Consider the following 25,403-nt stretch of genomic DNA (forward strand, 5'->3'; position numbering starts at 1 on the left):
TTGCAGCCTTTGGCGATAATAGCACCGCGAGACTTCTGTCAACCTTCAACTGGGCGGAGCGGTACATTACATCATGACCTCTAATTCCTCCCGATAACAGCATCAAACAACTCAAAGTCGCTTTGGCGGAGTGGTTAACGCGCGGCCCTGCTATCTCTCAGCATAGGCCGTTTCTTCGGAAGCGTAGGTTCGAATCCTGCAGGCGACGTCTTCTTTTTGCCCTGTTCTCCTCTTCAACTCTTCATCAACTCCACAGTTCATTATGACAACTGGCGTTGGTTATGGTACGTATCCACAAGGGACGATCTATTTTTAGCTTTCCGGCCGACGCAATGATGTCTGGATGTCTCAAAGTCCAGGTTGAGCATATTATAACTATGAGAAACAAATGGGGAGATCGAGTAGTGAATACAGTCTTGTACATGCTCTCAAGGTGTGAGTTACATGGCAGTCTGGGAACTTTTGACACTGGCTCATCGCATGGAGAATGGGAATGTGGGGTCTTTCATGAATCGTTTATTCTTTGGGCGATCAAGCTAAGTACGGCAACAGAACCAAGGTATATGACTGCGTTGTAGAACTGGGTAAAAGTTTAGCTGAGAATTACGAATCTGCAAGGAAAAGAAGAGGACGCACTGCTCGACGGGAGACATCTCGCTCCTCGTTCTCAGTCCTGGCTTCGATGAAGAGCCGTCGAAGATTGGGAAAGTTTGCCTGTGACCGGGTTAGAAGGGGTTGACTGAGACAAGAGTAAAACTTCGCCATACCATTTGGAGCAACAACAGATGATATGCTACAAGACAGCAGTTGACTTGGTGAAAAATTGACAAGATAGTTTGGTTGATGTTGCCCTGGATGTAGTCGTTGATGAGTTACTACTGAGCCGTCAGCAGCCAATTGTCAATTGACAGGGGAGCTCTTGACCCCACATTGAGTGCAAGACACCCCACCCTCTGTGGCTGGAGCTGCCTGATTTCCTGAAACTAAGAGCTAGAGGCCTTGCTAAGCCACAACTCCAGCCTCGAACAGCGCAGCGGGACAGGGCCAGAACTTGGGAGACGCTGACGAGCACCCTGTCCACTGCATATCGCAATCCACACCCATTGCCGCCCACGACAAGACATCCTGGCACGCTGCCTGCTTCTCCCTCCTCAACCACCGAGAATCGCGGGCCGCCATCTACGCACTGTCGGCGCATGTTAAGCCTCCACACCTACTGAACGGACAAATCTGTCCTTTGTCACCCCTCAACGATTGACCGCCTCTCATCGCCTACTATCCCGTACCTTACTCCACGAACGCCCCTCGCCCCTGACGGCGCCTGTCCCATCATACAGTCCAGACATGTCGAATGCCGTGAACCGGATACGCGGGGCCCTCGCGCCCCCGCGGAAGGGCGAGACGTTCGAGTTGCGCGCTGGGCTGGTTTCCCAGTATGCTCACGAGCGCAAGGAGGCAATCCAGAAGACCATCATGGCCATGACGCTTGGCAAGGATGTGTCTGCTCTGTTCCCCGATGTCCTCAAGAATATCGCAACATCGGATCTGGACCAGAAGAAGCTGGTGTACTTATACCTGATGTGAGTCTCTTTGGTGTCTGGGGCTACAAACAATGAAGGGCTTGGACTGATAAGGAGTTAGGAACTACGCCAAGTCCCACCCGGACCTGTGCATTCTCGCCGTCAACACATTCGTACAAGACTCCGAAGACCCGAACCCCCTAATCCGGGCCCTCGCTATCCGAACAATGGGCTGCGTTCGCGTTGATAAGATGGTGGACTACATGGAGGAACCGTTGCGCAAGACCCTTAGAGACGAATCGCCCTACGTTCGCAAGACCGCTGCCATTTGCGTTGCCAAGCTTTTCGATTTGAACCCAACCATGTGCATAGAGAACGGATTTCTCGAGACTCTGCAGGAGTTGATTGGAGACCCCAACCCCATGGTGGTTGCCAACTCGGTCCAGGCACTTTCCGAGATCAGCGAGACAGCCCCTGAAACGAGGGCCCTCATCATCACACCTGCCACCTTGAAAAAACTTCTCATGGCGTTGAACGAGTGCACGGAATGGGGCAGAGTTACAATTCTGACGACCTTGGCCGATTATCCTGCATCCGATGTTAAGGAGTCAGAGCACATCTGTGAAAGGGTCACCCCCCAGTTCCAACACGTCAACCCCAGCGTTGTCTTGGCTGCCGTCAAGGTTGTTTTCATCCACATGAGGATGCTCAGTCCAGAGTTGGTCAGACAATATCTCAAGAAAATGGCTCCTCCTTTAGGTTTGTGCTCCGCGGCTGCTGTGTAGGTCTTCGTTTACTGACATGAATAACCCTCAGTTACACTCGTTTCCTCCGCCCCGGAGGTTCAGTATGTTGCCCTGCGAAATATCGACCTTCTTTTACAAGCAAAGCCCGACATTCTCAGCAAGGAATTGAGGGTATTCTTCTGCAAATACAACGACCCCCCCTATGTCAAGCTCCAAAAACTCGAAATCATGGTCAGGATTGCGAACGAGAAGAACTATGAGCAGCTCCTTTCGGAACTGAAGGAATACGCCTTGGAAGTGGACATGGACTTTGTGAAGAGGGCAGTCAAGGCCATTGGTCAGGTCGCCATCAAGATTGAGGCGGCCAGCGAGAAGTGCGTTGCGGCCCTTCAGGACCTGATCTCGACAAAGGTCAATTACGTGGTCCAAGAGGTTATTGTTGTCATCAAGGACATTCTCCGGAAATATCCAGGATACGAGGGTGTCATTCCAACTCTTTGCAAGTACATCGATGAGCTGGATGAGCCAACAGCACGCGGATCCTTGATCTGGATTGTTGGAGAGTATGCGGAAAAGATCAACAATGCGGACGAAATTCTATCAGGATTCGTTGACGTCTTTGAGGAGGAGTTTACACAGACACAGTTGCAGATTCTCACAGCTGTGGTGAAGTTGTTCCTCAAGAAGCCCAGTAACAACCAGGGCCTGGTGCAAAAGGTGCTGCAGGTGGCAACAGGGGATAGCGACAACCCTGATATTCGGGACCGCGCTTATATCTACTGGCGTCTTCTTTCGGGTGATCTCGATGTTGCCAAGGTTTGTTTTGTTTACATCCACCCTACCCCTTTTTAGGATGCGGTTCTAACGAAAATCTAGAACATCATTCTCTCGCAAAAACCAGCAATCACCACGACTGTGACCAGCTTGCCACCAGTTCTTCTCGAGCAGCTCCTCAGCGAGCTTTCGACCCTCGCCTCTGTGTACCACAAGCCACCCGAGTCGTTCGTTGGCAAGGGGCGTTATGGTGCCGAGGCCATCCAGCGCGCTGCCATCCAAGAGCAACGGCAAAACCTGGCAGAGAACCCCATCGCTGCCTCTGTTGCCGCCGCGGCATCTAATGGCACGGCAGGCGGCTCTCAAAACAATATTGAGAACCTTCTTGACATTGACTTTGATGGCGCCGCCCCGGCTGCGGAATCCACTCCGGATCGGGTGGCTAGTCCCATGTCACCCGGTGGTCCTAGTGCGCCTCCGCCCAGCGGTGGTATGGCTGACATCATGGGCTTGTTTGATGCGCCACCGCCCACGACGACTTCGCCGGCTCCTGGGGCTGCGCCTGGTATGGGTGGGGGGATGAATGATCTGATGAGTGGCTTTGCGGGTATGGATCTTAGTGGGAATAGTGCCCCGCCACCACCCGGGCAGCAGTTGGGTCATAAGCCGGTGGAACAGAAGGCTACGAGTGGAAATGATGATTTGCTAGGCTTGTTTTAAGGGCTTGGAGTTGGGGGGAAATTGAGAAGCGAGTTTATTGTAGACGTTTGAACGGGTAATATTTTGGGTTTGAGAGTGGTGGAAAATGAATAGATGAACCAGTTTCTGTGTGAATGTTTTGTGTGGCATTCGATGTGAACATGGTGAAGTGATCACTGATGTATAATTTTGGACAACAGTGCTCTACATTTCGGGCCCTTGTCAGCTCACCCCCTGTGTCTCACAACATTCCCTGGAGCATGCAGGATGTTGACTGGACCCTTGAACCCTGGAATTGGACATCAGGCATCGGGAATCGACTACAACGCCAACCGATGCTCAAGTGGAACGCGGTGTCAAGAGTCGCGACGCTGACTGCAAGCATTCGTTTCGAAGCGCTTGAGCTTTTGGCTCGCGAGCGAGGCTGGCTGCTCGCACTCCCTTTCTCGCTTCTCTTACCCAATTGCAGGCCCAGGGCCGTTCTCTCTCCCTCTGACAATGACGGAAGGGTACAACCCCTACAGCAATGCGCGTTTCATCCCGCGCTAAGAGGACATTGCCTCTTGTCTCCCGTCACTCTATCCTCTGACCAAATCTGCGCGTGACGAATTTGCTTCCAGGAAGCCATGCCTCACGCGCGCCCTGGCATGGCTATTCTCAGAGCGGTACGCTTAATGGAGCCAAGGCTGTGAGCAGGCGTTGCTGTGAGCAATAGCAGCGCGGGCAGGCGTATTGTTGGTTGTAAGCTGTTGTGGGGGTGTGTTTGGTTTGAGGGGATTTGTGAATGGTTAACTTTCGTGTCTAAGGGAAGGGTAGTTGGATTGTGACTTGAACTTGAGCACCAACGATCAAGGGTCACAGGGTGAGGTGTGGTGTAAGAAACGTTGCAAGAGTATGAGAGATCAAGATCGATGCCCTTCCCCGAGCAAATATTTGTCTCGGAGCGGCAAGTTGACCCACGTGATTGAGATCGAAGGTGTCGTTATGTCGGCCAATCATGCGATGCAGGTTTGTGAGTTGGGGTTGGTTGAGTGGAAGGAGCTGAGCTCGCTTTGGCAGCGTCTTGAATCCGCCCCGCTGACAGCCTAATTGTTGCCTACCTTGCCACTCCAGTATATGATCTTGCCCATTTGGCAATTTTAAAATCAACAACTTAGAAGAGAGCAAAAAATCACGGCCAGGAACAGGATACCATTTCCCATCATTGTTGCCATGGAGAGTGCCCAGTCGACTGAATGGAGAAGCCGTAAACGACCATACTCATCATCGGGGCCAGGCAGTGACGACGCGCCAGATCAGAATGACCAGGGTTTACCTTTGGTTCGACGACGGGTGCTTTCCGGGTCAGACTCGGATAGCTCTGGAGAAAAGGACCGTGTTTATGACAACGACTGTGAGATGCAGGATGTGCCGGCTGAAGGGGAACCTTCAGTCCTGGCAACCTGCCTTGGCATGGTCAGCCCTGGACTTTGACGCGTTCTTGAAGGTTATACTGATTCTTTCTCCTGGCAATAGCTAGTATTAGAGCAACCACACCTACATCGTCTAAGTACCGAGCAGAGGGAATTTGGAGTGAGCTTCACGGGCTTCGGCAACACCTACACTATTTATTCAGAGGCGTCAGGCGAGTATTGCGGTCTTCTCGACTCGGAGGCAGCTGAATGTGTGCAGGTCCTCGAAAGAATATGTGGTCTTCAGTTTGAAGCATCTATGAATCGACGTTCCAAGAAACTCAAATTCTTGCTCTTCGGCGATATAGAGGAAGCTCAAGATATTGGGAATACGCTGGCATCTAGCAGCCTTTTCCTACAACACCCGAGCACGGAAGATTACCAAGGGACGAGTTACTTCAATCCTCATTATCTCACCAGACCAGGCCTCACTTTTCAGGAAGCTATTGAGACCTTGAACCAACAAGTTCACCTCAGCAAGCAGCTGACATTGACTGAGAAATCTGAAATTGCTACAGTTTTGGACCAAGCAGCTGGACCAACAATCTTCTCCGAGGTGCAGGTCAGCAATTGTATCAAGACCGAGTTGAAACCGTGAGCCACCTTGTGGCATTTGTCTTCGAATGCTGTGACTAACTGTTTGCCAGCCACCAGAAGAAGGCATTGGCTATGATGGTTGAAAAAGAGGCCGGGAATCTGTCTAACCCACAGTTTCCCTCACTTTGGGCCGCGACCTGCATGCTTGGCACTGAAGGTGTACCAATGTGAGTCGCAGGGTTCGTGGTGGTCTGTTTGACTTGACCTCTGGCTGACCTGTGATTCAGATACCAGGATACGGTCACTACAAGTACGCTGCGGTCCGACCCCCCGGTATGCCTTGGGGGAATTCTGGCTGATGTGAGTTACAACGTCATATATCTGAATTTGTGCTCTAACAGATGACTTCTCAAGGATATGGGCCTTGGGAAGACTTTGACGACACTCGCTCTCATTGCTGGGTCTATTGCAAGTGACCCTGACCCTGAACGTTCACCACGACCAAAAGCCAACAAGGGCCAACCCTCAGCACAACCAGGCACTTTGGTGGTTGCACCCCTTTCAAGTAAGTGCGCCCTCACAGGGGTCAGAACCACTCGCTGATACAAACTAGCTTTGTCGAACTGGGAAGAGCAGATAAAAATGTAAGCATGCCTTTCCCGTATTTTCTGGACGGGGCTTACTAACAACTACACCAAAAGGCACCTTCGCCATCGTAGTGTGACATACCAAATATACCACGGCTCATCGAGATCAAAACACCACTCGAGCCTGCCAACTTACGACATTATTCTGACCACGTATGACACTCTGAAAGCCGATATCCGGTCCAACCGGTCTTCTGGTGTGGAGAAAAGCCCTCTTCATGATCTAGTATGGAAAAGGATCGTCCTCGATGAGGGTAACTGGCCCGCCCCTGGAGTTGCTTGCTACCAAACTTTCAACCACTAACAAGCATAACTACAGCACACGTTATTCGCAACCCAAACTCAAAGGTACACGAGGCTGTGTGTTATCTTCGCGCGAAGCACCGCTGGTGTCTCACAGGTACCCCGATACAAAACCGAGTGGAGGATCTATGTTCGCTCCTAGGATTTCTCAGAGCTCACCCCTACGGAGAGCCTACCAAGTTTCGTACCGCAATCACGGATCTCATGGAGAATCGGGATGTTGAAGGGTATGAGAGACTCAGCCGTTTGTTTCAGGCGGTCTCCCTACGCAGGATCAAGGACATGGACTCCCTTGATCTCCACTTGCCCAAACGGCACGACGTCGTTCGGCTTGTTGAGCTCGATGAGGAAGAGACCGCCCTCTACAACCTTGTCAAGAAATCCTCAGCCACCACATTCAAGGCAACTGGAACAGGTAGAGGCATCTTGCAAGTCATTCTTAGACTACGCCAAGTATCCAACCACGGGGCGGACCTGTTACCTTCCGAGATCCTAAACCGGCTGAAGACTGCTGACATCTCAGGTCTTCCCCCCTCTATTTTCGATACCAAGAGATGTGAAGTTTGCGGGGACATTGTTGGCCAGGGAATGGAAACATCGGAGCGCTTCTTAGGTTGTGGACATCCAGTCTGTACTGCATGTCTCCCTTTGAATCGACAAGATGATGACGATTGCGACCCTACCTGTCCAATTTGCAATGACTCAGCAATGGGTAAGGTCAAGTCCAAGCCATCTGGAAGAGAACTAGCGAAGTCCTATCGCCCTTCGTCAAAGGTTCGAGCCTTGCTTGTGCAACTCGACCTTGATAAAGCAAATATCACTACGGGCAGTGAGGATGTGCGCAAGAGGTAGGTACCGTTACAACCCCGAGACCTTTTGCGGCAAGTCTGACATTTTCACAGCGTAGTGTTTTCATGCTGGGCCAAGATGCTGGACCTGGTCGAGTTAGCGTTGCAAGAAAGGGGCATTGCGTTTGCCAGAATCGATGGGACCAGGTCAGAGCAACAGCGAAGAAAGGCTCTTAAAGACTTCCGTGATACTCCATCTTGTACCGTGCTCCTAGCGACGTTGGGAAGTGCAGGTGTTGGGTGAGTTTGACAGTTTCCTGCTTTCCCATCCTCGGAGTTCTAACCACGTGTCTCTCCCAACAGGTTGAACCTCACTGCTGCTAGCCAGGTGCACATTCTCGAGCCACAATGGAATCCAATGGTGGAGAGGCAAGCAGTAGACCGCATTCACAGACTTGGGCAGGCTCGGGAAGTAACTTGCTTCTACTATGTTGTGGATACGAGGGGTTCTGTTGAGCAGTACGTTCGCCGTATTCGCGAATCCAAGAATGTCCTTATCAGCATGTCCATGGATGGAACAGGCAGCCTGGTCGACGAAACTTCCCTTACACCTCTGAAGGTTGGTTGTGACTTTGGCATCAATCTCGACTTTGCTTGCTCTAACATTTCCCCTGATAGGAGTTTATGCAGGAAGTTCTTACGGACAGCTGAAAGGTTGGGAAAAGAAGACCGTGTGATTCTCACCGAACTTTCATCACCTTGCACATCAAATCGGCGCTCTTAAATACACACCTGACCACAGCTGGCATCGGTGGCAGCAAGCTGTGGCAGCCAATCATTGAAGACAGGAGCTGGAACCCCTCACTCCTCTCGGGCGGCCTCAGCTCGGACTGCTGCCTCGCAGTCACCCTGTGCCAAGAACACAGCACTCTTCCTGCGGACTACTTTCTCGTCCAGCTATCATGATGTACAACACAAATCGCCATGGCAACGTCCCAGCCCGACCAGTGGATGTTGGATGCCTTTCAAGCCGCTAGGACCGACTTCGCGCGCAATATCAAGAACCTCGACAAGTTCGATCTCGCTCAGTACACTTCAGCTCAGCAGGTGTACAATGCTGCCGACGCCATTCAACAGAAACAAGGCAAAACACTCAAGCTTCGCGCGTTGGCTCGTATCAAGCCCTACCTGGACTGTCTTAGCCAGTACCAAGCTGTTATCGAGGTCTTTGTACAAGTCCAACCAGAAATCTTGGCTTTAATATGGGTAAGCAGATGCTGCAATCTGTATGCGCCCTTTCTTGTGTAAATGCAACTGACCTTGTTAATAGGGACCAATCAAGCTGGTCCTCCAGGTACGAAGGTCTTAGCCACATGATAACCTGACATGATACTCAAAGTGGTTCAGCTCACGAGCCGGTTGGCCAAGGCATTCGACAAGGTGGTGGAGGTTCTCGGTGTTATTGGCGAGAATCTCCCCGAGTTTGATCGTTACGCAAAGCTCTTCGAACAAGACGCACAGGTCAGAAAAATCTTGTGTCTATTCTATCAGGACATTCTAGATGTGCATGTAACACTTCTGAAGTTCTTCGGCGGCAGCGGTAAGCTTCCCAACTCTCTGAATGTCTTGCAAAGATTATCTCTAACAGCGCTCCACAGCCTGGGAACTCCTATTCGAATCCTTCTGGCCCAAGGTCATCGACAAGATCACTATCATAATGCAGCGAATGACAACCCACAGGGCTCTAATGCTGGAAAAGGTCACAATTGCCAACATTACTCAAGACATCGCTGACAGAGAACGCGCCTATAAGGAGTATGAAAAGCAGCATGAATTTCAAGATCTCCAAAATTACCGCTTGCTGAGAGGCGAGCTCTCGCCCTCCTTATACGATGAAGAGCTTCAGCATTTTGCCGGCAGTGGTCCAGCGAAATCAGGCACGTGGTTGTTCGAGAATGGGGATTTCAAAAAGTGGGCCGATGTCAACAACAAAACCCGGCTTTGCCTTTGGCTTCAGGGCATACCTGGTGCTGGTAAACCAGACCTTTCTTGGATGCTTTGTTTGGAAAAAGCTAATAATCAACGCCCAGGGAAAACTGTATTGACTGCCAAGACAATCCGGTATCTCCAAAGCCAAGGGCAGACACTCCTGTTTGCGTTCTTGTCATACCGTGATGAGCGCAAATCGAAACCCGTCAAGATCTTTCAGAGCTTAGTCTTTCAACTTCTTGAGGAACAATCGATGTTGCGCCCATTGCTACATGACATTTACCTCACCAACTACCGAAAGCTTATCTCGAATCCAGACTTCGTGGGGGATTTGCTAGGCAAGCTTTTGCAAACGTCAGGCCCAACGATCATTGTCATTGATGGCGTTGACGAAGCCGCCGAATCAGATAAATCATACCTCGTGCGGTCTCTTCTTCGAGTTACGAAGTCTGGGCCGAATGTCAAGCTTTTTGTTAGCAGTCGGATGGATTCAGCGATCAGCAAAGAGTTGATGCGCAGTAGCGCAGAGCTTCACGTCGAGGATCACAACGAAGGCGATATTCATGAGTTAATAGACATGGAAAGGGACGATCTCTTGTCAAAATTCCGGAAATGGGATGCTGACGAGGCAACTTGTGACCGAGTTGGCCGAGCTTTTCAACTATTGAAAGAGAAAAGCGATGGGATGATACTATATGCGAAGCTGATGGCAAGACTGCTACATAGTCTGGACAATGAAGATGATATCAGACGGGAACTTGATACCTTGCCGGAGGGTATTGGGCAAGCGTAAGGGCACCTCAAATCTTCAATCCTTTTCACCCCTTTTCATATCAGACCCGCAGCTAACCACGTACAGATACGGCCGAGTTATCGAACGAATTGAATCAAACCCAGTGCCCAAGGACAAAGCTGCTGCAAGGAAAATTCTGGAATGGATTGGCTCGGCTACACGCCCACTCCGCTACGAGGAGGTCATCCAGGCTTTGGTGATCGAGTCCGGATCATCAGGATTTACGAAAGGGCGTAAAGCGTTTCGGGATATTGTAGAGACCTGCGGGCCGATCATCGAGGTGGTTGGGGACTATGTCAGTTTTGTCCACTTCACTGCTAAGGAGTGAGTTCTGCACCAACGATGCCGAGGCTTGCTGAGACCTAACAGGAGCCATCCACTTCTTCCAGGTATCTTTTCAACGGCGACGGAAAATTTCTTGACAAGGAGGAGTCGAATCTTCATATTTCCCTAGCTTGTCTGACCTACTTGGCCTTCCAACCTTTGGACCGCATCATGCAACATGGAGACTCGGCTGCCATATGCGACGAAACCTCAAAGGTCCTGTCTGGCGACTTTGTCTTGCTCGACTATGCTGCTTCGGAATGGCTAAGCCATGTCGGCGCTTGTGCTCAGTCCCGCCACGATGAACAGCTCGTCCAGGCAATACGACGGCTTTATGAGAAGCGAGGGAAGCCAGATGTACATGACTCCACTCAAGTCTCCAGGATATTCAAACACAAGTACCGAGCACTTCGAAGAGACCCAGAGCTTGTCAAACGCCTCGGGCAGTCCGAGACTTTTTTGAACAGGTCGAAACTTGACCTCATCGAAGCCGACGGTGGTAAGTCAAAGGAGTAAACCCATGGGGTTGCGGTCCATGTTCTAATCTTTTGATAGGATGTTTATGGTATGACATGGATCCAACCTACATTTCCCAAGGCATCATGCGGTTTCGGGATCTCCTCGAAAGCTCTCTTTGTACCACCTCACCATGCAACCTTTCTTGCAATTGTACAAAGATCAAAAGACTGTACGGGCATGCTCTATTTAGGTGCCCCCGAATATCTTGTCCCCGATACATTGACGGATTCGAAACTGATTCCGCACGTTCTGAGCACCACAAGACACATGAACGCCCATACAAGTGCTCTCATTCCGATTGTTTGTTCTCCCAACTGGGATTCCGGACCGCAAACGACCTTGTCCGCCATGCGGACGTCACCCACAACCACGTTGTCAACGATGCTGTGCCTTGGAAAAACTTCACAGCCCACCACCTCAGTGAAAGTAACATTGTGGCCATCATGGAAGATACTATCAGTCTGAACCAAGTCGGGATCATGACACGCATTCTATCCAAGGAATCGGGTTTCCTACGCGTCTGCTGTTCCAGAAATTTCGAGAAAGGTGTTCACTGCGATGAATATACCAGGGGACACCATGAGGGGTATCAAAAGCCCTTTGTGATGGATGATGCACTGAGGATATCAGCAAGAGCAGGAACTACAGAAATGATGGAATGCGTCATTGCGGCTGCCAAACTTGCTAAACACAAGGTTTATTCCAAGGTCGAGCTTTTGGCACATGCTATCAGATCAGGGAACAATGATGCTTTGGGCGTTATTCTTCAACACTATCCTGCCTTTGGCGAAGCCTCGGAAGAAGTGGAGATCCGTGAAGCTGGCTCGGATTCTGAGGATGACAGCGAAAAGTGGCTTTGTTTCACCACTGTGTCACTCTTTGAGTTGGCCTTTGCCCACGCCAACGGCCGAGCTATGAAAGCCCTAGTAAGGGCTGGAGCCCGTCCCGATGTTCGTCGAGAGACGTTTATTGATGTGTTCAAGACAAGAGGCCACATGGAACTAATGTCCACAGACAATCCTAAGACACGAGACATGCTAGGGAGGATGAAAGTTCTAAAGCTCCCAAGTCTGGTGCTGCAATATGGGCTACAGGTCGCTATTCAGCGATCCTCAGCCCATTACGCCGAGTTTTGCGTCGATATGGGTGCCAACGTCAACGGGAAATGGCTCAATGTTGGCGAGAAGAAAAGACGCGAACGTCCGACGATGCTATTTCTCGCGATCAAGAGCGGATGTGGGCCCATCTTCAAGTTACTGCTGGAGCACGGGGCTCTTCTACAGAGGGATGAAGTGGAGGATGTCGAATCTGGGGAGATTGCTGGGATGAAGAAGATTGAAAAGTACTTTTCTATGTCTTGGAAGGAAATGATGTCGACGTTTTCGAAGAGTGTGTGATTGTACTTGGCCCGTTGAGTAATTTCCGTAAGCAGGAGGTGGCAGGAGTCATTGGGGGATTGATTCAGATCATGATGAGCCGATCAGTGTACTTGATCTCTCATACTCAGTTGAAGTCAAATGCACCAATTTCTGTGTTATGACAGCCACCCTGGTTGCCTAGCCACTTCCCGCGATCGATCTGACGATGTTTATCGTAAAATAACGTAGAGTAACGACGATTACCATTTTCAACAACACGACCAAAGGAAGAGAGGCTATCTAGCTCTGGTCCCGTACCCACCAATCTCATCGTCGAACACCTTTGTGGCAAAGTAGCAACCGCAAAGTCACTAATGTCGTATGTATATCCCTTTCACAAAGAAGGAATACACTATGCTGACCCGTGACATGAACACTAGATCAGCTGCCTCCACACGTAGTGGAAGCATCAGAACAACACCATCAAGACTCTCACCTTGGAGATTAACCCGTAGATGTATTGGTCATTCGCAATCTCGTGGATGGCCTCAAAAGCCTATCTATAGCTTGTCATAAGCTGCCCTAATATCTCGCTCGGGCGTGTGGCAGGACACTCTCGCCACCACGAGACTCCAACCAAACAGGGACACTGATCTTAACGTCCTCGAACACAAGTCCATTGATAACTACACGGTCCATACCTACCGGATCGTCAGTTCCCCTTCTAGCTACGCTTATATTTGCAACAATCGTTATTCACCCAAGAAATTGCAGACCGGAATATCGAGTTCATTTCATACCTTTCTTTGCCGCGAACACGCGATACTTGTATCGTTTTGGCTTGTTGGACGTGGCACGAGCAGGCGATGTTGATGGTGCGCACCCCTGGTGTAGGTCCACGAGCAAGCGCTGCTGATGCTGAGAGCAGCGTCGTTTGTGGCCGTGGCTTTTATCTTAAGCTAGGATGAAGATAGAGATCAGAAACCTAGGTATATGGATAGTGGACAGGTTGGAAAAAAGACACCAGAGCTGTGAAAACCTAAACTATTATTACAAGGACATCATACACCACCCAAGGCCTGTTCCATTATCTCCAAGCCCCACTACCATCAGCGAGCTGTCATCTTCTTGATTCCCTCCTCCATCAGCTCAACAGGTTCCTGATCAAATCCCGGATCCCTCTCGGTGAAGATCATCCCGGTACCGTATCTTCTCCTCCCCATCCAGAGGCACAGCATCAGGCCTAGGTCTATCGCCCCCAGCCAGACTTGATCGCCTTTCTGAGCTCTACCTTCTTGACAGGGGCAGCGTGGGCGAGTAACAGAGCCTTTCCCATCCTTTTTGACCACAATCTTGAGGAGGCGGCCTTGGGGAGTTTGTCTCAGGGGAAGGGTGGTCGGCACGCTGGCGATGCTGTCTGCTTCGTTCAGAGCGGCCAGGGGATCGCGAGAGATGGACGGGACGAACCTGGCGGGAGTGGGTGATTGCGAGAGCGAGCTCGTTGGAGGGCTCATCCTCCAGGCATGGAGGGCGAAACGAGTATGAGGTCATGTCCAGTGCTTGAAAGCCCGGTGTAACCATGATCGGCGGTGGGTATCGACCAAGGGGAAACTAGGTGAACCCTTGGGCCGGCAGTTGGCATGTAAACACCAGAGTGGGTGAACTGGCCAACCTGTCATGACTGCATCCCGGCTCTGTGTGAAATAGCGAGATTGTGGACCATACGCCAGGCTGCTGGGTTACGACAGTAGTAGTTGTTAGAGGCGATGATTGCTCCGCCGTGTGCGCGCGGTCCCCGTCGCATGAAGTGGACTACCTCCCCGACGGCCCTGGTCGAGGAGTACATCAAGGCATAAACCTTGTAGAGCATTTGAAGGTTGTGTGTGCCGTAGATGGGTGAAGAGTCTGAGGAGTAGTCTTCCTTCTCGATGTATATATCTTGGGCGCTCCGAAGATAGGCTCGCGAGATCGTCTCGAGGGAATATAACAAACTCTGTGCGCGTGGCCAGCGGTGATACTCTGGCCATCTATTCTTCCATTAAAAGGTGGAAATGACTGGCGAAAGAGTGTAGTTTTCTCCCTTCGTGATCTTAGTCTCAAAGCTACTTTGTCTCATGATACCGTTCCGAACGAAGCTCATATCATCTGCAAGTGTAATCGAATTGACGGGGCCCTGAGCAGACCCCCAACCTTGCACAAGACGGAACAAGCTGGCTTCGTCGGGGTTAAAGAAATCCAGCGATTGTTTCACAATCGCTCGAATTTTCTTTCCCAGAACAGGAACAATGGCATATCGGTTGTCGCGAAGGGCGGCCGCGCGAGCCTCGTGGTTGACCTTGAGGGGAGGCAGCAGGTAACCTCAAGAAGAGTGAAGGATTCATTTTCGGGCTCCTCGAACTTGATAAATGGTCTGATGGACAGATGATGTTGGCTTCCGTGCTCTTTCTGCTTGACGCCGTCGACGGCCCAAACGAGCTTCCACACCATCGCAGCATTGTCCTCCTAGGTCTCCATAAAATGGTCCCAGATCTGGTCTGGAACTTCAGTCGGGAATGTTGAGAAAAGGTGAAAAGTGACTTCGGTACTTTCCTCCAGCCCACGTGTACTACGGCCAAGCAGGCTTGCCAACATTCTCAACGCCACTTCGGGCGGGTGGGTTATTGCGGATGTGCAAAGGTAGGGTGTCTGGAGATTCTTGAATAGCCGGGCTCAGACAAGATTTTTTACGATCTCTCAGGAACTCAGGCGAGAGAAATTTGCAATGGTCTATCGGCAGAGGTAGATGATGACACGGTGACCGGGTGAAGAGAAGGCTGGGGGTGAGCGTTGTGGTCTGGTGAGGAAAAGGGCTGGCAGCTTGGTGAAGAAAAGAGCTAGCGGTCCATTGAACCGCCTCATAGGGAGCAAGTGAATAAGAGGCACGGGACAGAGCACCACCCCCGGCCAGGTACTGTGACTGCTATTATACCATTCCCCAGCCCCCACAAGGTTGGCGCCTGTAGGTCTCGAGCCAACTCTAGGTTCAACCCCACAGTAACTGCCTATCGTCCTGTCAGAAGTTCCGTTCCGATTTGCAGGTCACTCTAACGACTACGAGATAAAACTAGGCCCCCTACCTATCAAAGCAAGTTGAGGCCACTCTGACAACAAAAGGACTCCCGTTGGAAAATGGTGTTTAAACCTGGTGCCATGGTGACGCAGTCGAGGCACAAAAGCATTAGCAATGACACCTTTTTAGATCGTCATTCATTTTTGATAGAGTCAAGAGAGAACGCTGCCATTTCTCAAGTTAGGGTCGATGGCCGCAACGTCAAAAGGTATATTGGGATGGTACAAGTACCACGATGTCCGACAACATTAGCTTCCTATGTACCAAGTACCCACGGAAAAACATGAACCCAGACGCTTTGTGGACGATCATGTATGCAAGAGTGACGGCTGGGGATGACTTTCAGATCCATCGTGAGTTTCGTATCATTTGCTGTCATTGATAGGGTAAGGCAAATATCATCCACCACTGCCACGATTAGTACGGCGTGTCCACTGAGATGACTAAAGCTGTAAGATGACTCAATTTCTCTATTCTTCCGAATATCTCTAACTAGATCGCTTTCGTGCACCAATTATCGGAACAGCCACATTCACCCATCCCTCACTCCACTCAATTTGATGGGGAGATAGGTCCCTGTGTAGATTGAGAGTTAGGAGGGAGGATTGATAGGCTTGATAATCCCGATACGAGGTGGTGGCTTCCCACGTGGGTATGAGCCAGACCCGACTGATTGAATCCGTTCCCCTATCATTCTGATGCTTTATTTCCCAGTCGATATCAATCATTAGCTTACAGGGCCTCTTCCATTCCGGCCTAGCCGCATCAGGAAGCCTGCCCTGTCGTGTGTACTGGAGATGTCGCCCCAGTGGTGGAGTTTTCTGCCGGGAAATACGGCAAAGGCAGCTTTGGTCCACAAACAACATTACTCTCCGGAAGAACCCCCTCCACAAAGTACTGTCTAACAATGTCATTGACACAATTAGAAGGAACCGCCAATGAGCAATGACCATACCCCTGAACCTCTACCAGCCTTGACCCAACAAAAGCATCATTTGCCGAACGCGCCGAAATAAGCGGACAAACAGGGTCATACGTTGTCGACAGAATCAACAACGGATGAGCTGTTCTGACTCCTCGCTCAGGAACAAAGTCAGTTGTCTTGCGAACTGCCCATGACCGTCTGTTGAAGTAGCCAGGCCACTGTTGACTTCCGAAAATCGTGTTGTTGCTCGCCTCGAGAACGGCGGGAATCAGCTCCTCTGGAGTCGCAGGTGACAGTGCAGGTCCGGAGACACCGTCGTTGTACCGGATATAGTCATTGGCGTCTCCTTCATCGTAGTCATTGTATGACTGTGCGGTTGACGGCAACATGTAGTGAAGGAAAAAGGTAGTCGCGTTTCCAGTTTGTACAAGTGGAGTCAGGGCCGTGGCCAGGGGAGCCCAGCGCAAGGGGTTGTACAAAGCGTTGAAGACGGCGTTGTTCCACACGTCTGAGAAGCCGACAAGACCGCTAACAGTGTTATTAACGTAGACGGGGGCTGGCTCCTCCCTCAGGGCCCAAATAGTAGAGATCAGCTTCTCGGTTAGCTCTTCTTTTGTTTCTGCCAGCTGAGCCAGTGGACAGGTCTGATTGCCTGCCTTGATGCACTCATCCACGAAGCCTTCAAACACCTTATCCGTGTCGTCATTGGATTCTCTGTCGGACCAGTTTGTAAACCAGTCAAACTCATTGGCCACGCCATCGATGATGACCCTTCTTGCCCGTTCTGGATACATCGTGGCGTAGGTTTGACCCAGTATGGTGCCGTAGCTGAAGCCCCAGTAGTACAAATCCTCCTGACCGACAGCATCCAAAATGCTATTCATATCTGCTGCGGTTTGAGGTGTGTTAATGTACTCTCCGTGTTCGCCCATGGTCTGTTTGCAAGCCTGGCTGTAGATGATACTTGAAGCCCACCAATTGCCACTGGACTCGGTCAGGTTGTAGGGGTCTGTTCCAGTCCAAGAGTTCTGTGAAGCCTGCGTTTTGTTGCTAGGGGTCGGATAGCACTTGACATATGGCGTAGATGCGTTGACACCCCGTGGATCAAAGCTAAGCAAGTTGAAGTTCTCGCCCACGACTTGGCTGATATCCACACCCCAACGGTACATTAAACTCATACCGCTGCCTCCTGGCCCGCCGGGGTTGAGAAGGATGTTGATATTGCCGTTGGCTGTGGCATTTTTGCCTCTTAGTCGAATGAGGGAGATGTTGAAATGCTTCTCGTTGTTGAAGCCATTATTGCTTGCGTTGAACTGATCCATGGGAACCAGCAGATTGCTGCATTCGAGTTGGTGGTCCCCATCTAAAGTAGGACTGACGGGGCATGGTGTCCAGGCCAGGCTTTCTCCATGGTACTTTTGCCCTTCGGTATGTTCATCAGATGTGGAATTGTGGGCAAGTCCCACCGCCACCAGACAAATGATCAAAAGGGCTAGTGCTCGCATTGTTGGGAATCTCGAGATTGTTCTGTAGGCCATCAACTAGAATTTGTGTTTGTCTGATCGATGCCCCCCCCAGGAGCTGGGCCTCCTGGCAAAGCGCCATCCTTGATTTAACATGGTATTGATCTGAAAGACTTCCATGGGCCTTACCCCACTGACTGACAAAGCGTTCTTCTGTTGGTTATTGCTGATGATATCAACCTCGTAGCGAATCGACCGCATTGGGAATCCAGCTCGAAACCCTCCACCTGGACGGACAAAGTGCTCCAGTTCAATCATCGTGATGTGGGGTCTTAGCATTCCACGCTGGGAGGATTCGAAGCCTCACGCTTCTTAGCGAGGTGGGTGTCTGGAGTAGCGAGTCCGGATGCGGAGTATGTCGTCTGTTATTCCAACCCCGACCATCACGAAATTTGTTAAACAAAGACCACACAGGCCTAATCAAGGCGTTGTCCTTTTCTCGGTCCGATGTCGTCGGGTTATTCTCATGCCGACTATCCGAAGTGCAATGGACTAAGCCTGAAACTAAACAATTAGACGATGTTGGGCCAGAGGAAGCCCGTGGGGTGACACAGGGTCGAAGTTGAGACCAACAACATACGAATATTGCCAAGATGATGCAGTTTATCATCGAGCAGAAACTTGCAGATCTGGGACATGATATCCAATACTACAGAGCACTGTGTAACTAGGGCTTATGAATCTTTGTTGACGTGATGGCCATGGGGACCATGGAGGGCAGAGTGCCAATGGAAGTCGGGTAGGTGTCGACTGCGGGGCACCTTGCTCCAAGTGAGACATCTCCATGCCAGAGATTTGAGGACATCGGACCAGCGTGAAGATACTCTACCACAACCCTCCATTGTTACACGACCTTGGAGGTTGGTTACGCAAGCTCCCAACAGTCTGCGATCCGCCGTTACACAAGCTTACGTCCACTGACCTGGTCTATGGAACTGGCACAAAACACCGTCGGGAACAGCATCGATAGGTCCTTCGGATCCAATAGTATCTCCAACCTTGCAGCCGGGCTGCTGGTTGAATCCTTTCCTGCAGCAATGCAACCCAACGGGTCGGTCTGCCAAGGATCCCTTCACAGTCTCGGACCTTGATCCAGCGGGACGGACAACCCCATAGCGAGCATAAGAGGCGACGCTCATACCCACCATGATGGATACCCGCATGCTGAGAGGCGAGCGAGACCCTGGCAGCTATCACCTCCCAAAATGCGCCTTTTCCGAGCTCTGGTTGTCGGCGTCCTGTTGGTCTCCGCGTCAGCGAAAAAGGATGAACCCAACTTTCCATTCGAGACCAAGCAATTGTCCAAGCGAGAGACGACAAAGCACCAGAATATCGCCTTTGGAGATCCCTCCTCAGTGCCCCTCAACCACAACCGACCGACATGCAAGATTGGACCCCAAGATGCGGCTTGGCCTACCCTGAGCGAATGGTCAAAATTGAATACAACGCTCGGTGGCAGGCTCCTGAAGCCATCTCCAGCACCCATTGTCTGTTATCCAGGGCCAAATTACAATGCGGCTGGTTGTGAGTTCCTCGTCGGCGGCGCGGCCAGGCGCACCAGATTCTGGCTTGACGATCCCCTCAGTGTGCTCAGCCCCTGGACTCAGGGGAATACATGTCTGTTATCTGCCAACGTCAGTGGGCCTCTGAGAAGCTGCACACAGGGAGGGTTTCCGGAGTATGTGGTTAATGCCACGTCCGTGAGGGATGTGCAGATAGCTGTCAACTTTGCTCGGAACAATAATATCAGGTTAATCATCAAGTAAGCCATCACAACGAAACAGCGCAAAAAAAAAGAAAGCAAACTAACGGCTCCTTCAGGAACACGGGCCATGACTTCTTGGGTCGTTCAAACGGTTACGGATCACTAAGCGTGTGGACACATTACCTAAAGGGCATCGAATACCTCCAAAGCCACAAGGCCAGTCAGTACAAGGGCTCAGCAGTCAGGCTCGGTGCTGGAACCGAGACCTGGGAGGCAAACAATGCCATGATCGCGCAGAACTTCACCATCGCCGTGCCCAAGCTCCCCACCGAGACGGTTGGCATCGCTGGCGGCTGGTTCCAAGGAGGCGGCCACTCCAATCTGGCTTCTCTCTGGGGCCTTGGAGCCGATCAAGTCCTGAGTATCAACCTTGTCACTGCCGATGGCAGATTCACGACGGCAAACAAGGACACTAACAAAGACCTCTTTTTTGCCCTGCGTGGCGGAGGTGGAGGCACCTACGGCGTCGTCACCTCGATCGTTGTCAAAGCCTCCAAGGGACTGATCACCCTCGGCACCGCTACCTACGGCTTCACTACAGGTCCAATTGCCCCCACGACGTTACAGAACCCAACCGCCAATATCACCAATACCCAAGACTTTTGGAAAGGGGTAGAGATCTACCTGGCCTTTGCGAAAAAGGTCGTCGACGCCGGCGGCTTCGGCCACGGAGACGTCACCTACCACGGCAACACAAGTTTCTCCTTTGCGGGAATATTCCTTATGCCCGGGTTCTCCGCAAGCAAGACTCAGGAGTTCGTCAACCCCCTGTTTCAGTCGTTCCGTGATGAAGCCGGCATCAACATCACCACTCCTGTCGCCACGGTGGTCACCTATGCTGAACCTGGGAATGGGACAAACACCGCGCCGGGAAGCGGTACTTTCTCTTCACGCCTTCTTCCCCGAAATAACTGGGCCAACTCAACCAGTATATCTCAGACTTCCAGCGCAATCAAAAGAGCAGTGGAAAAGGGCTTCAACATCCGCACCCGAGCCTACGGTCCAAAGCTCGATCTGGTGACAGGACCCTACGCAGCGAGTGGTGTGAGCCCCCACATGAGAAGTATGGTCATCCACCTGACGGTATTCTCTCTGCTCGACGTGTCATCGCTCTGGGTGTTGGAGTCCACACCCGGTGAAGCAGCGAGCTATTTTAAGGCAGAGCTGGCTAGGCTGGAGGATGCAACTGATGAGATTCGACGTGTGACTCCGGGGAGCGGGGCGTATTATAATGAAGCTGGGAGGTTGGAGCCAGACTGGCAGGAGAGTTTCTTTGGGGGGGAGAATTATGGGCGGTTGTTGAAGGTGAAGAGGGAGAGGGATCCTTGGGGGTTGTTTTGGATTCATAAGGGGGTTGGGAGTGAGGGGTGGAGGGTGGAGACGGGGGATGGGTTGACGACGAATAATGGGCCGTTGTGTAGGGTTTGATCTGGGGTTGGAGGTGGGCACTGTCGAGGAGGTGGGAGGGTGTTTGGACTTGATGGGGGATGAATATTTTGAGAAAAGGTGGATGCTGGTGAGGCATGGGCTTGGAAACTGGATGCAGAGTTAAGCGCTGTGGTTCCTACAAGACGTTAGGTTATCTGTACGCGAGGAATAGAGGCAATTGATATGTGTCGTTTCCATTTACCAGAACGGGCTGAATCTGAGATGAAGAAGCTGTCTCCTGCTTGATGCATGCGTCTTGAGCCTGACGCTATCAGCATGCCGAGATGTAGGACGCCGATATTCTGACCGGTCGCCGACGTTGAAAAGACAGCAATGATGCTTGCTTTCTTTTCGCCGAGACCATAATCGCTCAACCAAGGGAACACAACCTCAAGCCATTCTCTTACCGAACGCCACCGGAAAGCCCGACCAAACCATATTCCCATCATCGACTATCCAAAGCGGAAACCTGAAGCGATTTTCAGGCCCGCGGTCCCGCCGTTGCCTTACCCCGAAAGGGAAAAAAAACGGGGGAATGATACGGCAGCTAGAGCCTCCAACTGAATTCTTATTAGGTTGTCTTCTGGCAGGGTTTGCCAAGTCTGCGGCTGGGGTGTGGTGTAGCGAGTCTTGGTCGGTGATACGTCGATCTGTAGGCCACGGTTACATTTAGGGGGTTTGTTGAGCTGTCAATTCGTTCGCTTCCACAGAGTCAAAATCTGGGGTTGGGCACTATACTGCTAGGGGCAAGTTCGGAACCAGATGATACGGGTCGGAGTTCCTGGATCGTTGTTACATGGTTGTTGCTATTTCTGAGTTTCGTGCACGGTGAGGTGTTTGCTTGTGTCTTGGGTCTCGGATGAAATCTTGGTTGTGAAGAGAGCGGTGGTTGTGGCTTCAACAGGCAGGCGAGGGAAGTATGACTTCGAGAGGCGAAAGGGGGAAAATAGATACAGAGGCTATGGGGTCGGTCAAGGTCTGAGGACGAGTGAAAGGGTCAGAGAGATCTATAAAAGATGTCTCCCCGCCCTTGATGACAGCGAGAGTCTCTCAGCTTCTCATCATCCACCAGACATCTTCCTTCAAACCCTCTCAACTTTGTCCTACTCCTTTCAAAAGTCAACATGCAGTTTCAGTACCTCCTCACCATCCTCGGCGCGACACTCGCCATGGCTGCCCCTCCCAAGGGAATCGGACTCGTCGATAGCCTTCAGCCTGTTGACAAGGAAGGCGGCTGTGTCCCCGCCTCTTGCACATCGTTTGGTTGCTGCTCTGGCAACTGCGGATACTGGTGTGTAAGTATTGACCTGGATGACTTCTTGAAGTTTGGTCTTGGATGCCTGACGGGTCGAATCACAGCGCGCGTGCGGCATTGATTACAACTGCTAGGTTAAGGTTGTTGCGAAACTTGTTAAGAGCTTTGGAGGGCATGCGAAGGGGGTGGTTGTGTTGTGGCGGTTGGTGGTGTTTTGGGGAGGTTGACTGCTGGAACGAAGGAATTACAAGGGCGGCTGGTGGGCGACTAGACCTCCAGAGCTTCCGTTGGACTTGAGCGCAGATGTTTAAATCCAATAAAGTCTCATTATACTAGGATGCCTGGTGAGGGTTATCTACTTCCTTCATTGCGAGCCTGGTGCTAGCCTGGTATCCGTTATTGGCTACAACTCCCCAGCGGGTTTACTCTCCGATATTCTTCTCTAGGCATCCGCACCATCAATTGAGTCGCGACATTGCATCTTTATTCTCAGGCCCCCACCGACCCCCCAATCTTTGTGTACTTTTAGGCTGACATAACTCACGATTTTGAGACTGAATCTCGAATCACTTGTCGAACTGGGCGCAGAGATTCATGCCGCAGGACCAATATGGAAGACTTGGCGAGGGCTATGCAAGCCACAATCCGGGGGGTGTTTTCATGATCCCATTCGACAGCTTCCCCGCGCAAGTAAGGCTCTGCCCTGCTCAGCATGGTGTCTGAGGGGACAAAATGTTCAGCCGTTCATTTCCCCGCGATCGTCCATAGCAGGAGACCAACTGAATCCGCAACCTGTCTTCCTCGATCCAAGATCACAACCAACTGGCCTTTGAGGACTGATGAAAACATGGTCGATCTTTTACTGTTCACATTCCTTCTGATCAGGGCGGCTGTCGCGGCAAGCTGCGTGGATGGAAACACAATTCAATTCCGTGTTGGGAACTGTACAATCCGGTCGCCAAACGAGCCAGAGGTGCAGTCTTGGGGAGCCGAAGTTGCTCTTAACAATGAGAGAACGATATGGTATGTCACGACGGACCCCCCTTGCATTTGAGACATGCATGGGAACATGCACCCGGGGATGATCTTCCCCTCTTTGGTCTTCGCTAACATAGCAAAAGCATGGTTCCTTCAACGGTGCTCAACGATACTTTCTTAACGACAACCAGTCTTTGCCAGTCGTCCGAGCAACTCAAAGTCCACCAAGTCGACATGACCCCAGCGCAGTGTGCCTCAAGAAGGGGAGGACCAGTTTCTGCCGACAAGTTCAAGGGAGTGCCACTCAGCAATCTGGTGCAGAATCCAGGATGGACGTTACTGAACAACACTATTGAGGATGCCGTCGAGGTGAGCATGCAGCTGTCAAGACAAGCCATCACAACAACTGTCGGATTGATCACCAAAGGCCAAAACTCGGCAGCATCTCATCTAGGGCTTGCAACAGACTCATCCATCTTGAAGGTACTAAAGGGTCAAGGTTTGATCGTCGCAAGATCTTTTGGATTGAACGTTGGATCGCAAAGTGTTCAGTCGCCGCGAGGTGGAAGTCTTGTGCTCGGAGGCTACGACCAAGGAAGTGTTGCCAATCCATTCCTTCACGAATTTCCGATTCCGCAAAACGACAGACTCCAGGATCGGCATTGCCCCCTGCAGGTCGAACTAACTGGACTGACGCTTGAGATAAAGATGGCAAATGCGAGTGAAACAGAAAGCAGGGACATTTTCAGCAAATCAACCGGAATAACAGTCTGTGTTGAGCCGTAAGTGTTGGTCCTCTCTTCAGGCAACAAAACGGTTAGCTAATGCGTCAAACACAGATACGACAATTTGTTCCGCTTGCCCTCAGAAACCCTCTCCGCTTTGCTCGGCTATGTGAACCAAACCACTGAACAACGCACCCACTTGGTACCAGTTACTGAGTATGCAGACGAGTTGGTGAATCTCGAACCTGGTTTGGTCTATCGGAGATCATCTGGAGAGTTCAATGCGGCGCTACGGTTTACCATCAATGACAAGATGACAGTGGAGGTGCCATTTCACGAGCTTCAGAGACCATTGAGGGGCCTTGATAGCAACGGGGCTGCCGTTTTGAACACATCCTATAACGAACTGCAAATCTTTGGTGATCCAGCTCCTGGAAATGCGCCCGTCCTGGGGAAAGCTTTTCTTTCACAGGTGGGTCTCATCGTCCTTTTTTTATGACAGGGTTCTCCCTACTCACTCATGTTAGGTGTATCTTTTCGTCGATTACGATGCTGGAAAGTTCTATATGGCACCTCTGAACAGCGAAGCGGGTGCGGTGCTGCCGGTTGCGACAGGAACTTGTCCCTCAGGGGGGCTGACAGCCACCGAAAAAGGCCTTATCGCTTTGGGGGCCGTCTTGGGTGCTCTGGTTCTTGCTATTCTCGCATGGGCTATCTATAGATGGCGCCGAAGACGCAACCCACGCATCAACGGCACAGAGGCTCAAGCTATGGACCATTCTCCAGGTAATGCGACATCTGGCGCACAAAATCGATCAGTTGTGGGAACTGGTCAGTTTCCAAGTCGGAACAGGTCCCGAGAGATGCAAGACACACTGTCACAGAACTCGGCCGCGGGTGCGGATAGTGGTTTTGCCATTGGACATGCACCTTTCGGACATCTTTCACGGCAATCTGTGGAAACTGGACGGAGTTATGAGAGTCCACCACATAGGCCAACTCATACCGGGATAGTATAAGTAAAAACATAAGGTGAGATCAGGGAAGGCCGTTGCTTGCTACTTGACAGCTGGCGAATGAATCTGTGTACCTCTGAGACGATAACATTAGGCATCAACTCCATGGAGTAAGGAACCCATGAGTCAACGAACTCTTGGTTTCATTTTGGGTGCCTGGAAATTGACGCGCCCGATCCAAACCAGGCCCTTTCGGGCATCCATGGGGCTGAGCCAGCCCGTACTGCAGCA

General features: G+C 51.2%; 7 protein-coding genes and 1 non-coding gene across 8 annotated transcripts; 6 read left to right on the forward strand and 2 right to left on the reverse strand.

Moving 5' to 3' along the window:
- Positions 1-116: 116 nt before the first annotated feature.
- QC763_0081670 lies at positions 117-208 on the forward strand. Its single transcript has one exon. It is a non-coding gene; the product is annotated as a tRNA-Ser (tRNA).
- Positions 209-963: 755 nt separating this feature from the next.
- APL2 (beta-adaptin) lies at positions 964-3,923 on the forward strand. The gene is made up of 4 exons (XM_062912668.1): positions 964-1,580; positions 1,642-2,279; positions 2,337-3,082; positions 3,143-3,923. Exons 1-4 carry the CDS (start codon positions 1,345-1,347, stop codon positions 3,758-3,760), a joined length of 2,238 nt encoding a protein of 745 aa, XP_062763996.1. The 5' UTR covers positions 964-1,344; the 3' UTR covers positions 3,761-3,923.
- Positions 3,924-4,809: 886 nt separating this feature from the next.
- QC763_500650 (uncharacterized protein) lies at positions 4,810-8,176 on the forward strand (the record flags this gene model as incomplete). The annotated part of the gene is made up of 11 exons (XM_062912667.1): positions 4,810-5,194; positions 5,255-5,784; positions 5,838-5,954; positions 6,015-6,087; positions 6,142-6,292; positions 6,341-6,371; positions 6,429-6,628; positions 6,694-7,525; positions 7,580-7,765; positions 7,829-8,084; positions 8,144-8,176. The coding sequence occupies exons 1-11, from the start codon at positions 4,952-4,954 to the stop codon at positions 8,174-8,176; spliced, it is 2,652 nt and encodes an 883-aa protein (XP_062763997.1). The 5' UTR covers positions 4,810-4,951.
- Positions 8,177-8,851: 675 nt separating this feature from the next.
- QC763_500630 (uncharacterized protein) lies at positions 8,852-13,623 on the forward strand (the record flags this gene model as incomplete). The annotated part of the gene is made up of 7 exons (XM_062912666.1): positions 8,852-9,065; positions 9,124-9,498; positions 9,556-10,243; positions 10,314-10,571; positions 10,637-11,070; positions 11,127-12,827; positions 12,889-13,623. 6 exons carry the CDS (start codon positions 8,852-8,854, stop codon positions 12,485-12,487), a joined length of 3,330 nt encoding a protein of 1,109 aa, XP_062763998.1. The 3' UTR covers positions 12,488-12,827; positions 12,889-13,623.
- A 191-nt stretch (positions 13,624-13,814) lies between these two features.
- Positions 13,815-14,935, reverse strand: QC763_0081710 (uncharacterized protein; the record flags this gene model as incomplete). The annotated part of the gene is made up of 2 exons (XM_062906114.1): positions 13,815-14,783; positions 14,807-14,935. 2 exons carry the CDS (start codon positions 14,933-14,935, stop codon positions 14,487-14,489), a joined length of 426 nt encoding a protein of 141 aa, XP_062763999.1. The 3' UTR covers positions 13,815-14,486.
- A 1,387-nt stretch (positions 14,936-16,322) lies between these two features.
- On the reverse strand, positions 16,323-17,987 carry QC763_500620 (uncharacterized protein; the record flags this gene model as incomplete). The annotated part of the gene is made up of 1 exon (XM_062912665.1): positions 16,323-17,987. The coding sequence occupies one exon, from the start codon at positions 17,985-17,987 to the stop codon at positions 16,323-16,325; it is 1,665 nt and encodes a 554-aa protein (XP_062764000.1).
- A 784-nt stretch (positions 17,988-18,771) lies between these two features.
- On the forward strand, positions 18,772-21,399 carry QC763_500610 (uncharacterized protein). Its single transcript, XM_062912664.1, has 2 exons — positions 18,772-19,767; positions 19,827-21,399. Exons 1-2 carry the CDS (start codon positions 19,211-19,213, stop codon positions 21,196-21,198), a joined length of 1,929 nt encoding a protein of 642 aa, XP_062764001.1. The 5' UTR covers positions 18,772-19,210; the 3' UTR covers positions 21,199-21,399.
- Positions 21,400-23,190: 1,791 nt separating this feature from the next.
- On the forward strand, positions 23,191-25,175 carry QC763_500605 (uncharacterized protein; the record flags this gene model as incomplete). The annotated part of the gene is made up of 4 exons (XM_062912663.1): positions 23,191-23,476; positions 23,575-24,213; positions 24,271-24,628; positions 24,684-25,175. The coding sequence occupies exons 1-4, from the start codon at positions 23,301-23,303 to the stop codon at positions 25,173-25,175; spliced, it is 1,665 nt and encodes a 554-aa protein (XP_062764002.1). The 5' UTR covers positions 23,191-23,300.
- Positions 25,176-25,403: the final 228 nt, after the last annotated feature.

Source organism: Podospora pseudopauciseta (assembly GCF_035222475.1).
Source record: "Podospora pseudopauciseta strain CBS 411.78 chromosome 5 map unlocalized CBS411.78m_5.2, whole genome shotgun sequence".
NCBI lineage: Eukaryota > Fungi > Ascomycota > Sordariomycetes > Sordariales > Podosporaceae > Podospora > Podospora pseudopauciseta.